This window comes from Bos taurus, chromosome 22, assembly GCF_002263795.3.
Source record: "Bos taurus isolate L1 Dominette 01449 registration number 42190680 breed Hereford chromosome 22, ARS-UCD2.0, whole genome shotgun sequence".
Classification (NCBI taxonomy): domain Eukaryota; kingdom Metazoa; phylum Chordata; class Mammalia; order Artiodactyla; family Bovidae; genus Bos; species Bos taurus.
This window is the reverse complement of record NC_037349.1, coordinates 58,734,405-58,748,206: the sequence shown is the minus strand read 5'-3', so window position 1 is coordinate 58,748,206 and position 13,802 is coordinate 58,734,405. Positions and strand designations below refer to the sequence as shown.

The 13,802-nt window shown below is 63.2% G+C and overlaps 1 protein-coding gene across 2 annotated transcripts in view; it reads right to left on the bottom strand.

Moving 5' to 3' along the window:
- IQSEC1 (IQ motif and Sec7 domain ArfGEF 1) overlaps positions 1 to 13,802 on the bottom strand; it is a 211,252-nt gene that overhangs the window by 130,563 nt on the left and 66,887 nt on the right. The window contains exon 1 of one of the 2 annotated variants that reach the window (XM_024982732.2): positions 11,369 to 11,706. The exons of the other annotated variant lie outside the window; for it this stretch is intronic. Within the exon in view, the coding sequence (XP_024838500.1) occupies positions 11,369 to 11,391 (23 nt within the window). The 5' untranslated portion in view covers positions 11,392 to 11,706. Of the gene's footprint in view, positions 1 to 11,368; positions 11,707 to 13,802 lie in introns of those variants that run through there. 2 annotated transcript variants of the gene reach the window in all.

The following is a 13,802-nucleotide window of genomic DNA, read 5'->3' as shown; positions in this document are numbered from 1 at the left end:
AGCTGGCATCCACCCCGCAGAGGAGCAAGCTGGGCGCCCTGACTGCCGGGCAGATGGATGGGGTGGTGGGTGGGGAGGGGAGGGGACGGGGGCTGGGTTCACACAGCTGCCCGGGGACCTCACCCGCAGCAGCTGGAGGCAGACCCCAGCTCGGGGCAGGGGGACGCTTTCTCCAGGGCTGCAGAAGGACCTGAAGCCTTAGTGAGTGCCTGCAGGCAGGGTCGTGGGGGCGGGCAGCCCCCGGACCCCGGCCGCGCTGGTGCCTGGACACTCGGGGAGCCCTAACCCACCCCGGTCTGTTCACCGGGAGGAAGAGAGGTCAGCCTGAGGGCTGCGGAGTGGGGGCGCCTGTTTCAGGGGCTCTGAGGTGCCGAGACGCCCGGTCCCCACACGTCTGTTTGTGCTCGGGATGCGGAGAGCTCTCCTGGTGGACGGCCGGGCCTGGGCGGGAGGCCTCGGTGCCCTCAGCCCATGGGGCGGCTGCAGCTGCAGAGCAGAGGACGTGTCTTTAGCCAGCTGGCGGGCTGAGCCCCAGGGGCACAGGGCCCAGTGGGTGGATGGGGTGGCATCCTGGGGGCCGTCGCAGCCTCTGACCTCCCCTGTGGTCTGCACACACACCAAGCTGGTGGCCCCCCGTTCTGTGGTTCCTCTCGGGGAGCTCCCACACCAGGGGGGTCCGTCTTTGTGGTGGCAGGGCCAACCCACCCTGACCCCCAAGCCAGGGCCGGGGCTCCATGGACTGCAACGCCTTCCTCACCCCACCGCTCCTGGCCCGGGCCAACCTGCAGCGGGCACCCCGGGCACTGTGCTCCGTCAGCCGCTTAGACTCCCCCAGCTTTTTCCATTGCCCCCTCCTCACCCAGCCTGGGCCCAGCGAGGGGGCACCTTCCAGACAGGCTTTTGGATGAAATGAGGAGAAAAACAAACTTAAGGCTGAAGACGACAACGCGGGGCGTCCCTCACTCACGGACGCTGCAGCTGCCATGCCCTCACCGAGGCCCGGCCCGGGGGCACCCAGCGGCAGGCCAGGCGGACCCACACTGGCGACAGCCTGGTGGGAAAGCTGGGTCTAGAAGGACAAAGGTGGGCAGTAGCCGGCGTGTAAACAGAGGGGGTGACTGAGAGGGTGGGGAGGCAGTGGGGGCGGGAACCCCAAGATCTGGGGTGAGAGGGACGGATGCGGCCACTGGGGAGGGTCACAGCCCCGCTGTCCCCAAGCCCAGCTCCAGCCCCGCCTTCCACCGGCCACCCTGCGGACCGCCCGTCCTCTCTGCCATCCTGCGCCTTCTGCACCTGGGGGTCCCGGCCAGGACACCTGGCCACGGGCTGACGGCTGGCCAGGGCATGTGTCTGGAACAAAGGCAGGATGGAGGTGAGGCTGCTGGGGGGCACAAGGCTGCCCACGGGCTCTGGCGGTGGGAGGCTGCTGAGGCCAGGACAGAGGGGCACCCAAGGACTGAGACATGTCAGTGGAACCTGGGACCAGCTTCGCCCAGGGCTCTGCAGGGAGCTGCGTGCTCCCCCAGTCTCAGCCTTCCCGCCCGTGGACAGGCCCCGGGTCCTGCTCAGCCTCCAGGGCAACTGGGAGCTGCAGCTGACCAGCGTGGGGGTGCGAACTACCCCCCCATCAGCGCCCCCACCCTGGGGGGACACCGGCCTTACCCCAGCACCCACACGCTCCCTGCGGTCCATCAGGGGCGGGGGACAGCCCAACTCACAGACGGGACACAGGGCTCAGCCGCCCCCAGGAGGCTCAGCACGGTCTGGGGAGGGTACCCCTCCCGCAGGTGCTGGTGGAAGTATGGGACTTGGATCTGAAACAGATGGTGAGTTTCCCTGGATAACACACACTGCCCCAGGCCGCTTTCGGGCTTTTGAAAAATGTTGAGTATATACCACAGGGGAGAGAGGGAAGGTGCAGTAACAGGGGCAAAGATTCTCATTTATAGGTCAGGTCCCAGCTGGCTAAGCAAGAGGGAGATGGGAAAGACTCGAGGTCGGGGCGGGGGGGTCGTCAGCCAGATCCCTAGCGTCGGGGTCCTGTGGATTTACCCAACACGAGCAGCCACAATCCCTCTCCTCCCCGCCGCTGAGAGCGGAACTCGCGTCTGTGATTCCAGGCTGTGTGCTGGGGCCAGGGGCCGGCCGCCCGGACGAGCACTTGTCTCGCACGCACCCAGCTGAGTGCATCGCCTGGCGCTGAGCTGAGGCCACCAGCTCGGCGCGCTGCCCTCTGACCCCAAGCAGGGCCGGTGGGCTGTCTCCAGCCTTGGTTTACTGCCCACCCCCACCCAGAAACACACATCCGAACCCCATCCTGAACACACAGTGCAGTGGCTGAGACGGAGCTGACCCCATCCGCCCAGCTCCAGGCCTGGCCGATCACTGCATAGCCAACCTCCTCTGGGCATGGGGGTCTCAGGAAGGCCATGAACCCTGCGGCTGACCAGCGGGACCAGAGGGGTCCTGAGAACACACCCCAGGAGGAAGGCAAGGAGGAGATGGCAATGAGTGTCGGAGCCCCCAAACTCCCAGCCACACTGAAGCCTGACCCCGGGCTGGTCACCGACAGTGGCCGTTAAAACCCCTTCTGACTTGGGTTTCTGACCTTTGCAACCCAGAGACTTCTGGTTTACACTCCCTCTGCCCCCCTGGTTCCCTTACCCTCCCCAGGACCGTGTCTCTGAGGTCCCAGCCTGTCCTGTGTTCAGAGTCCAGGGGAGGAAGGGGCCGAAGATACGTGTAAGTATGGATCCGCCCTGCACTTCACTGCATCACTGAGTCCTTATCGCCACCCTGCAAAGTTGCAATGATTGGCTCCACGGTACAGAGAAAAGCCCCGAGGCTCAGAGAGGTGACATTGTCTGCCACGAGCCACACAGCCTCTGGGCGGCAGATAAGGGGTCCATCCGGAAGCTCCTAAGGCAGAGGGAGGCACTGGAAATCAGCCTGATCATCTCAGTGCCTCGGCCCCCACTTCTCCTGGGCCCAGCCAGTTTTGGGGGGCTCCTCCGAGTTGCCTTGATCGCTCAGCAGCCCCAGAGCTGGTCAGGGACTGAAGCCAGGCCAAGGATGGGGGATCGGAGGGACTCGGGGGCGCCTGTGGCTGTGGCCCCTGGACCAGAATCAGAAATGGAGCAAATTTGAGCAGATGCTCGGTTATCCCGGCCCAGCAAGCCCTGCAAGAGCCAGGCTGACGACAAATACATCCCTTCCCTCATCAGCCATTCCAGACAGACGCAGGGACCGTGTTGACAAGGGGCAAAACCGACGAGGCCAGTACATCTTGCAATTAGCCACACTCCAACCGCCGCGCGCAGAGCCGGGGGCTGTTCCCACGGGACCCTCTCCCGGGGACCCCATGGGGTCCGGCGCGCCCAGGATGGGGATCACAGGGCATCTCAGGCCCCTGGAGCTCGGGTCCCCAGCTCTTCGCCGGGGCGTGGGATAAACAGGAGGGAAGGCCAGGCCCCTCACCGGGTCCGTCTGGGGAGCCTGGCCTTCAGGTCCGGGGGGCCTGAGCCGGCACCCTACCCGGGCTGGCTTCTGCCCCGCGGTCCCCAGCCCCACCCGCTCCACCCCATCTGCCCTGCAATCCGCGCCGCCGCCACGTGACGGAAGCCGGCCCGCCGTGCAGCCCGTGTGCAGGAAGACAGACGCGACAAAGCCCTCGCTCCCCTCACCTATGAGTCCTGGGGGGCTGCGCTCACTTTAGCCTCCAAGGTGGCCCTGGGGGGACGGCCAGTGTCTGAAGATGGCCCTGGGGGGACGGCCAGTGTCTGAAGATGGCCCTGGGGGGACGGCCAGTGTCTGTCCCACCTCCTGGACCCGGGACCGCGGGTGGGAGAGCCACGCCCGCACAAACACTGCGCTGCTGCCCCGGGCAGGCCTGCAGGCCCCGGAGAGCCCGGGGGTGGGCCGGCAGGCGGGGTCCCGGCTCCGAGTCGGGTCTGCAGAGGGTGGACGAGACCCTGCTCCGAGGTCTCCAATTCAGCGCCGGAGGCCAACCAGTCCTCAGCTGGCAGCTCAAGCACGGAGGCCGGTGGGTTTCAGCCTGGGGCACCAGGGATCCCTGTCAGGGAGGCCTCGCACAGAGGGGCTGAGGCGCGGTGGGCAGTGGTCACTGGCCTCCTGCCCCACAGTCGCCAAGTGTCCGGCTCATCAGACCCAACACCTGCCCCCAGCCTTTGCTTTCAATGAAACTTTGACGTGCAGGCTCACGACAAGACGCACAGAAATTCCGCCCCCAGAGTCCTCGTCCGCCCCGCACCGTCCTTAGCACCCAAACCTGTGCTGCACCTTCTCTGGTCCGAAACGATGTCCGTAAGTCATGTTATCTCTCTCCACATGTTATGAGACAAAAATCAACAGACGGCCTCAGCTGTGGCAGCACAGGGAAGACAGGGAAGCAGGTCACGAGGCGGCCGGCCCGTCCATGGCGGGTGCGTGGGGATGAGGTCAATCTCCCGCTCCCAAGGTGACAGCGGCTAGGATCCCAGGCGGACGCACGGCCTGGCTCCCGACCCGGGGGCCACGAGAGACGCCGCCCTTGGTGACACGAGGCTCTGCAAGGCGGCAGCTCTTGGCAGACCTCCGGATGTATCTGCGTCGGATCTTCCCGTGACTGTGAGGAGAGCAGTCACATTCCTGGAAAAGCCGCTGGATGTGACATGACAGCCACGGGAACGCATCCAGTGGCAGAGGCATCTCGTGGAGTGAGGGCTGGGCCCAGGTCACTTCCCCGAGGGTCTGGGGAGAGCCTCGTGGGTCTCGGCCATGCAGGCCCGGCCCCCACACTGTAGGGAGTGGGCTTCCCCGGCCCGCCGCCAAGACGCCTCTCCCTGTGTCTGCCCCGAAGGCCACCCACGTGTCCGGCGGCCCCTGCTGAAAGCCCAGGGCACACCGTCCACCCCGTGGTGGCGGCTCCACCTGCGTCCGCCTCCTTTTGGGCAGGGTTGCTGTCCCCAGGCCCCGTGCTGGACAGGAGCTCCCAAAGGTGCCCACGCAACTGATCTGGATGGCCGGCTGGCCCAGGACACACGGGCGGCTGGGAGGCCTGTGGGATCGGAACCTCGGGTGCCCAGGCCCAGTCCTTCCCACGTCCCCACTCCTGCCGTGGCTTTGTTTCCCCCACGGAGGCCACTCTGCCAGCCACCGGTCAGGGTCTCCCACCAGAGGGAGAATGTCGCCTCCTTCACGGGCTGGATGGTCACCCCACCCCCTCAGGGAGCCCCAAATCCGGAACTGAAGAGCCGAGACTGGGAACTCTGCTCGGTGTACCTGGCCGCATGGCAGAGCGTCTTCAGTACTGGAGTGCTTCCATCCGTGCACAGCACTTCCCCAGGGAGACCCCACGAAGCCGGACTCGGCGGTGGCCTCGGGGCCGAGGAGCCGGAGAGGGGCTGGCCTTGCAGGGTGTGTGGACGGCGCTGCATCACGCCAGTGAATCGTCTCTCGGTTACAGGAGTGAACAAGGCACATCCAGGAAAGACGGAAGCAGGGGTTACCGGTGTGAGTTAAAACTTCTGAGCACGCACCGTGTGCCAGGCACCCCCAAGGACCCAACGCTCTGGGCTACTGACGAGCTGGAGGACTGGGCTCTGGCGGGAGGCCTGAGCCCCGCGTCCCTCCCACCCACCCTGATCTGGGACAGAAGCTCCCACAAAGGCAGCAGGGGCGTCGGCAGGCGTCCAGCAGGCCCAGGCCCCCCAGTCAACGTCGGGGGTCCTTGGGGCCGCGTGGTCCGACAGCAGAGAAGGAGGCTGAACCTCACCACTCCCAGCTGCCTTTATTCAAGAAGGAGTGAATCAAAAGCACCGCGAGGTGCTACTTCACACGACGAGAATTCCTACTACAAAAACAAACCACCAAAAATCAAAATGGTAAGTGTGCGCAAAGATGTGGATCCGTGTGCAGTGCTGGTGGGAACGTAAAATGGTGCAGCTGTGGTGGAAAAACAGCAAGGAGGTTCCTCCAAAAAAAGTGCAAGTTTCCAGGGGATCCGGGAATTCCACTTCTGGGCATACACACAGAGGAGCTGAGAGCAGGGTCTCAGGGACGCACTGGCATCCCCACATGCATACCAGCGCTATTCACAGCAGCCAAAAGCGGAAGGAAACAGGTGTCCAGAGACAGACGAACGGATCAACAAAGTGCGGTCCAGACGCACAATGGAGTATTTCAGCCTTAAAAGGAAGGAAATCCTGACACAGTGCAAACATGGATGGACCTTGAAAACGTGCTCAGCGAAGTAACCACAGAAAGACAGACGCTACAGGGTTCCACTTACTCGCGTCCTCAGAGCGGCTGCATCCAGAGATAGCGGGTAGGATGGTGGGTGCCCGGGGTTGGGGCAGGGAAGGGGAGTGAGTGTTTTACGGGCACCGAGTCTCGGTCTGGGAAGATGAGAAGGTTCTGGAGACGGATGGTGGTGACGGTCGTGAAACACTGTGAACGTTCTTACTACCCTGACCTGCCCACTTACAGACGGCTGAGCCGGCCATTCTTCTGTTACGTGTGTGTTACCACAATTTTAAAACAGAAGGTTATAGATGACCTGCCTGGGCCTACACAGACGCCGGGCCTCGCCTGGAAGGCTCCCAGGCCCTGGGTGCCGACAGAGGGACTGCCCTGTGCAGAGGGACCGGGGCCCAGGGCTCCCCTGGGCAGACAGGAGGACCAGGGCCCAGGGCTCCCCTGGGCAGTTGAGAGAGGGGCACGACTGGATCTCAGGGTCCGAGGGGTGGGGAGAAAGGGCACCCCCTGGCAGGGGGCCAGCAGGGGGGCTCCCCACAGGGCAGGCAGGACTCGGCGTATCTGCTGTGTGTCCGGGGGATGATGAGCCCCCGGGGACCACAAGCCGTGCATGGAACGGGGCGTGTGTGAAAGAGCTAGAATGTCTAAGCTCAGCGTCCTGCTCGGGCAGCTCCAGGGAGGGCCAGGGCCTCGGAGACCGTGGGCTGGGGGTGGACGGAGGGGAGAGAGAGCAGGAGCCAGTGGGCAGCTGGGCGGCAGGGCGAGGGGCGGACTCAGGCCCCCGGAAAAGCAGCAGGCCTCGGGAAGGGCCGCCCGCCAGGACGCGCCCCAGCCCAGCCCTGGCTGGGTGTGTCCCCCGTGGCCAGCCAGGGGTCCTGTGCAGGCCTCCGGGCCCCAGACCTGACTGGAGGTTGGAGTCAGATAAGAGGTGGGGAGAGAAAGGGTCTCTCTACCTGGGCACAGAGCTGCCTGCAGACCACAGCCTGGCGCTTCCCCAGGGCCACCCTGGCCCCCGGCCAGCCCCAAGCAGACCAGCAGGAGTGGCTCCTGATGGCCTGGGCTGGGAGCCTGCTGCCCTCTGGAGCGCGGGCGCCAGAAAGGATGGCTGAGAGCCCCGCCCACCCCCAACTTCCCTCCACGGTCCGGCGTGGGAACTGCAACCCCCACCGCGGATCAGAAGCCTCTGTGGGTCCCAAGGCCCCTGCTCGCAAGGGGGGCCCTTTCTGTGGGCAAGACGCCTTCTGTCCCGGCCCCGCCCGCATCTCCGGTCTCACCTCTCACCTCCTCTCGCTCACACTCGGGGCGTGGGGTGTGGGCCAGACACCATCACTTTCAGTAAAGCCGTCAGAACGTCACAGACTGGGGCTCTGGGGCCACCCGTCGGGGTCCAACCCCCAGCGCCACCCCTCCCGGGGTTATTCGGTGACTCGGCTGCACCGTCTGTACAGAGGGGACAGAGACAGCTCCACCCCCCAGGGTCACCATGAAGGTCAATGAGCCAGTGCTTGCAGAAGGCTTGCGACCCTAGGCTCGAGGCCTGCACGCCTGGAGGGCCTCCCCTCCCTGATCAGCACCCCCTTCAGCCTCCAGCCGCTGTGGGACGTGGGAACCCTCCCCGTCTCTGGGCTGTCGTCCTGTCTGGCCTGTGGCTCTCTGCACTGACACCATCTGTTCACGGCCTACAGGACCCCAGAAGCTGCGTCTCACTGGGCTCTGTACCCTCTTGCTTCCCAGGTGGCTCAGGGGTAAAGAGCCCGGTGGCCGACACAGGAGACACAGGACACCCGGATTCGATCCCCGGGTCGGGAAGATCCCCTGGAGGAGGGCATGGCAACCCACTCCAGTGTTCTTGCCTGGAGAATCCCAGGGACAAAGGAGCCTGGCGGGCTACAGCCCATGGGGTCACAAAGAGTATACAACACAACTGTACCCCTTAGCTTAGGGCAGTGCCAGGCACAGGGTCCGTCATTCATTAATCAAAGAAGACTTCCCCAGCAATCACTATACACCCAACACTTTTCAAGGTGCAGGACACGCAACAGCTAACACACGGTCAGCCCCTTGGCCCTGGCGCAGCGGACACTCCAGCGGCCAGAATGGACCAACCAGCCTGTGAGGGGGACGCAGTGAGGGTCGGACAGAGGCAGTGCTGGGCGGGGAAGGCGCTGGGCAATGTTTTTAGGGTGGCACCTGCCATCTAGAGTTGGTGGCTCCAGGCAGAGTGAATGAATGAGTGAGCCGATGGGTAAATTACAAACGAGCATCCCCGCTCCCCAGCAGCCCCGAGGGTCTCGCACACCCACTGCAAACTCCTGCAGCCCGGCTTCCTGTGTTCACGGAGCAGGAAGTGACGTGCTGTGTAAGTGTAGTTACAGTCGGGAGGGGGCCGACCTTAATTAAGACGCTGTTAATTAAGCTTTCAGTGTAGGCCTGGGCTTGGTTGCTAGCAAAGTTGATTAAGGAACTGATCCTGGACGCTTCACGATTTCCCCATTTCATTAATAAATCTTCTCCTGCTCACCATGTCATCCACCGTCCCGTCTACTTAGGGCCGGCTCCATCTGTCAGAGTCCGGATGCCCAAGCTCTCTCTGGGGCCCAGGGCGTGGAGGGGAAGAGGCCACAGGACAGGGAGGCGGGGAAGGGGCCGGGGGCCGGGGCAGGGCTCCGCCTGCAGCATGTCTGTCCAGGTCGGCCGTGTGTGCAGCGCACTGGGGGTGGGACGTGTGTGCAGAGCACGGGGCTGGAGGCCGCCACGAGACTTCAGTCTAGTGGTCTACCCTTCTCTGACCTCAGTCTCCTCCTCTGTAAAATGGGATCATGAACCCCCCATTTCACAGCACGGGTGAGAACCACGGAGGCGAGGGGTGTGAGAAGCCGCGAAGCCAAATAGCACAGCCCTGACAGTGGCTGCGGTGGTCCTGGGCGGGGGCCTCCAGGCCCTGAAAGTCAAGCATCTAGAGACATTCCATCCCCCATGCTACAAGCCCAGGGATCGCGCGGCAGGTGCCAGCAGAGCCCTGGTTCTGGTCCGCAAGTCTTTCTGCAAAACAGGCCCCCCCACCCCGACTTCAGCCACCCCCTCCCCAGTCTCTCTGCAATCTCTGGTGCCCATGGGCTTGGAGGCGGCACGTGGGGGAAGCCTGGGTGTCCTGCTGGCAAACTGTGGGAGCCTGAAAGCCAGGGCGGTGAGGAAGGGCCCACGGTCATGGAGGGGGAGCCCGGCCTGCCCTCCCCACAGTCCAGCCCCCTCCCAGGCGAGTGGGGCAGACAGGCATGGTTGGCGAGCCCTGCTAGGGGCCGTGTGTTCCAGTGCTGGCTCCTGGGCTCCCAGCAGACAGAGCGAGTCTGTACTGGTAACAGGGAGGGGTCCTGGGACTGGAATGGCAGCTGCGTGCTCACAAATCACAATCAGGCAGGACCCGGAGCGGTGCCGAGGGAAGAGGCCGCATCCGCGAACATCACCCACAGCTGAGCATCAAAATCACGTGGGGAGAACCGCAACGTTCCTGAGGCTGCACCCCTCCCAGGACCCAGAAGCCAGGACACGGGAGTCTTAAAGCATTCCCCAGTGATTCTAATGCAGAGCTGGGCTGAAACGCACCCCCCACCCCCGACACACATCTCGAGCCGGGGCACTCCAAGTTTCCCGGGGATTTGCTTAGCCTCAGTTGTCCCATCTCTAGAGTGGGAGTCCAGAGGCTGCTGCACAGATTCCACCTCGGAGACCTCCCTCCCCCGGGTTTCACAGCCCCTGAGACCAGAGAACTTCTCTGACCTCAGGCTCCCGGGCCCACAAAGGAGGCAGGAGAAAGGGGGAGTCTTGGGGGTCGGGGGGAGGCCTGTTCCCAGCGACAGCGGAGGCTCCGTGCCGGGGAAGGATTTATTATTTGTTTCCAAAAAAAGAAAAGCAGGGGCAGGGAGTGAGAACTCGGACTGACCGGCTCCCATCAGCAAACCAAGCCGTGGGCTTCTCCACTTAAAAGGCAAACGAGCATCACAGCAAACCACAGAGCCTGCCGCCTTCCTGGCCCCGGGGCCCCGCCTGGGCCTGCGGATAGCACAGCGGCAGAAGCGCCACCTCCTCTCGTCCAGCTCCGCGAGTGAGCGCGCCATCTGGCCCAGGTGGAGAGCAGTGGGAGCCGCTTCGCTCAGGCTCCAGGGGCCCTTGTCAAGGTGTAGGGGGGTCCGAGGCCTTGGAGTGCCCCAGGGGTCCCCCCACATGATGCTCCAGGAACCCCCCTACCCGGGCTTTCGAGTCCTGGGGGACTGAGCCCAGCCTGAGGGCCCAGCTCTGCCCTCTGACCTCACAGGGTCTGAGGTCACTGCACAGCCCCCAAGTGCCCACGGCAGGAGGAGACTCACAGTCCCCAGTCCCAGAGGAGGGGTCCTGCAAGGCCAGAGACCCAGCTGCTGAACCCAGAATGCCGTAGAGCCCCAGAAAGCTGCGAGGGAAGCTGGCATCCTCATCCGACGTCCCAGGAGGCGCGGGCTCGGCTTTCCATAAATACCCGGACCCGTGATGTCACCGCCCCGTGCAGACGTTCACGGACTGCCGCGGGCCCGGGGCCCAGCAGACAGGTGCTCTGCCGCTGGCCCACGGCAAGCCTGGGTGTTACGGGGTGACACTGGCAATCCCCGCTCAGGAGGGCAGGCTGGACTTCACCCGTCCCCGGAGGGCACGACACCCTGTCCCACCCTGACCTTCCTGCCAACCTTGCATCAGCCACGGCTGAAGGGCTGATCACGGCAGAGCTGGGCACGAGAAGCCATTTCCAAATGGACACAGGAGGGCTGAACCAGACACCAACATGGTAGCAGCTGGTCTGGGGACCCCATACGTAGATTTGGGGGGGCGATGCCCTCAGAGACAGGGAATTTCACAGCCCAACAGAGTCCTGTTAACAGCCTCCCCCGCCTCAATCATGACCACCGACAAACATGTCCAGTGCAGGGGACAAATGCTGGCATCTAAGCCTGGTGGCCAGCTCCCTCTGCAAGCCACCTGCACGGCAAAACCCCCCTCCCCCCAGAGGGCCCGGGCTCCAGCTCCCAGCTGGGCTGCGGCCCTTCTGGCCTCAAGTTCCAGGCATAAACCTGCCACAAATACTCACAAATAGCGTCTTCTGCACGCCATCCTGTCTGGAGGGGGTGGGCAGTTTTCCCTTCTCTCTCCCTCTCCAGCTGGGAAGGCTCTATGTGGTTAGAGGAGCAGAGCGATGCTCAGGCGAGAAGTGGAAGGGAATAAAATTAAATCGCGGGCGAGTCACATTCCCGGGGGTGGCGCACTCCTCCGCGGAGGCTGGGGCAGGAGCAGGGGGTGGCAGTCGCGGGCTCCGGAGGACCCAGGCACGCAGGGCTCACATGGTGCCCGGGAGCCTGCGAGGACGTCGGGTCACCGTGGTCGCCAGGCTGGGCGGGAGCCTGGCCTCGCGGCTACCTGGGACCACCTCGGGCTTGGGCCCTGCCGCACATCCGGGGTGGCGGGGCGCGTGGGTTGGGGAGGGCTGGTGAGGGGGGAACAGCATCCGGAGGAGGGGCCGGCGCAGAGGCTCCCCCGCGCCCCGGGAGCAACGTAGTGCGGGCCGAGCTGGACCAATCGCCGAGGCGCTGGTCGCCATGGCAACCGCAGCATCAGGCGCGGCCGCCCCGCGGCGCCCTCGCTGCAAAGTCACCCAGCAGGCGGAGAGCGCTCCAAACCTGGAAATCCGTTGCTAAAATGCACGCGCTGCTGCTTCCCGGGGTGGCTTCTCTCTGTCTTTGACCCGGAGACGTGCGAGTCACGGAGTGCACGGAGCTGGCGCCCTGGAGTCAGGCCGGCTGATTCCCAGACTGGCTCTGCCTCCCAAAGGCCCTGAGACCCTGGGCAAGCTGCTTCTCTCTGGGAGACTTGATCTACGCTGCTGTAAAATGGGATCATCACAGCCATGTCACGGGGTGCCAGGAGGGCTTACCACACAGAGCAGCCACCCCGGTGCATGGCTGGTTATCAATCGCCGGCCATATCCTGGGGGCGAATCTCTGCTCAACTGTGGGGTCCCCTCATTCATTCACCCACTCACTCATTCCAACAGCTCAGGGACTGGCAACCCAATGTGAATAAGGCCAAGTATCTGCCCTCATTCATTCATGAAAATGCCGTGCTTACATTCTAAGGAGGAAACAGGAAGTCAGCATGGTCAGCTATAATTTTGCATGGTAATAAGGATCAGGATAAAAATAAAGCAAAAGGCAGGAGGGAGAGGGAGGTGAGAGAAGGGAAGCCCACCCACACGGGGAGGGGGTGGTCAGAGAGGGCACGCGTGGGCTGAGACCTGTATGGTGGAGGATCTGGGGAGGAGCAACCAGGCAGAGGGAAGACCTACAGCCAGGGTCCTGAGGCAGAATGCTCTGTGTGTGTTTGAGAGCCACTGAGGAGGCCAGTGCGTGGCAGCAGGCGAGTCACCTCGCGGTGACGACGGGTGGTCGCTTCCACCGTTTCCCCACAGACGCACTTTGGATCAGTCTGTTTCCTCATTCGTAAATCAGGAATTCCAAACCTACTTCATACGTGTATTGCAAGTGAAGTCGCTCAGTCGTGTCCGACTCTTTGTGACCCCACGGACTATACAGTCCCTGGAATTCTCCAGGCCAGAGTACTGGAGTGGGTAGCCTTTCCCTTCTCCAGGGGATCTTCCCAACCCGGGGATCGAACCCAGGTCTCCCACATTGCAGGCGGATTCTTTATCACTTGAGCCACCAGGCATATATATCTACATAGACACACGTAATAGATACACTTTATATATATAAATTATTTACACATATATAATTTTTATGTGCATTATAATCCTTGTAACAACCTCAGTGAGATACAAGATTTTACAGAAGAGGAAACCAAAGCCAGAGGTTCAACACCCGCTGAGGGTCACACAGCTGGTGGGCGGCACACCAGGGCGGTCTGACTGCAGTCTTGGCTCTTCAGCAATTCCTAACTTCCTCGCTGGGTTGATCACATAAGAGAAGGGGTAGGAAGGCCCTGCCCCCTGGCTGACAGCTCAGAGGGCCGTTCTCTTCTTCCCAGTCTCTCTGGGCTCTCAGACCCGCTGGGTTTAGGGGCAGGGTGGCTGCTGCATCATTTCGTTGCGTTCCTTCCTTTACAATGGAGGAAACAGAACTCAGAGAGGGCAGGTGACCTGCCTGAAACCGCACAGCAAAAAGTGGCAGAGATGGGACCCAGTTCCGGCGGCAGGCCCTCACAGGGGGTCGGAGTAGAGACGGGGCTGGATGACGGTGGTGGAGGGCATCTGGGACTGCTCGACGCTTCTTCAGCAGCACCTGGGAAGGACCCGTCTTACCCCAGCAGAGCCTTCCCTCCTGAGAGAAAGGCTGCCAGATAAGTGGGCTGACCTTGCCTTAGAGCCCGCCCACCTCTCCCCTCACTGGAGCTGCATGGAGTTTTAATCATGACCCCTAAATAACAGCAGCTGCAACTCATGGCTCCATGAGGCTGGTTGTGCTCCAGTTCCGAGGTTCAGTGACTTCTCAGAGCCCTTCCCACCCCGAGGC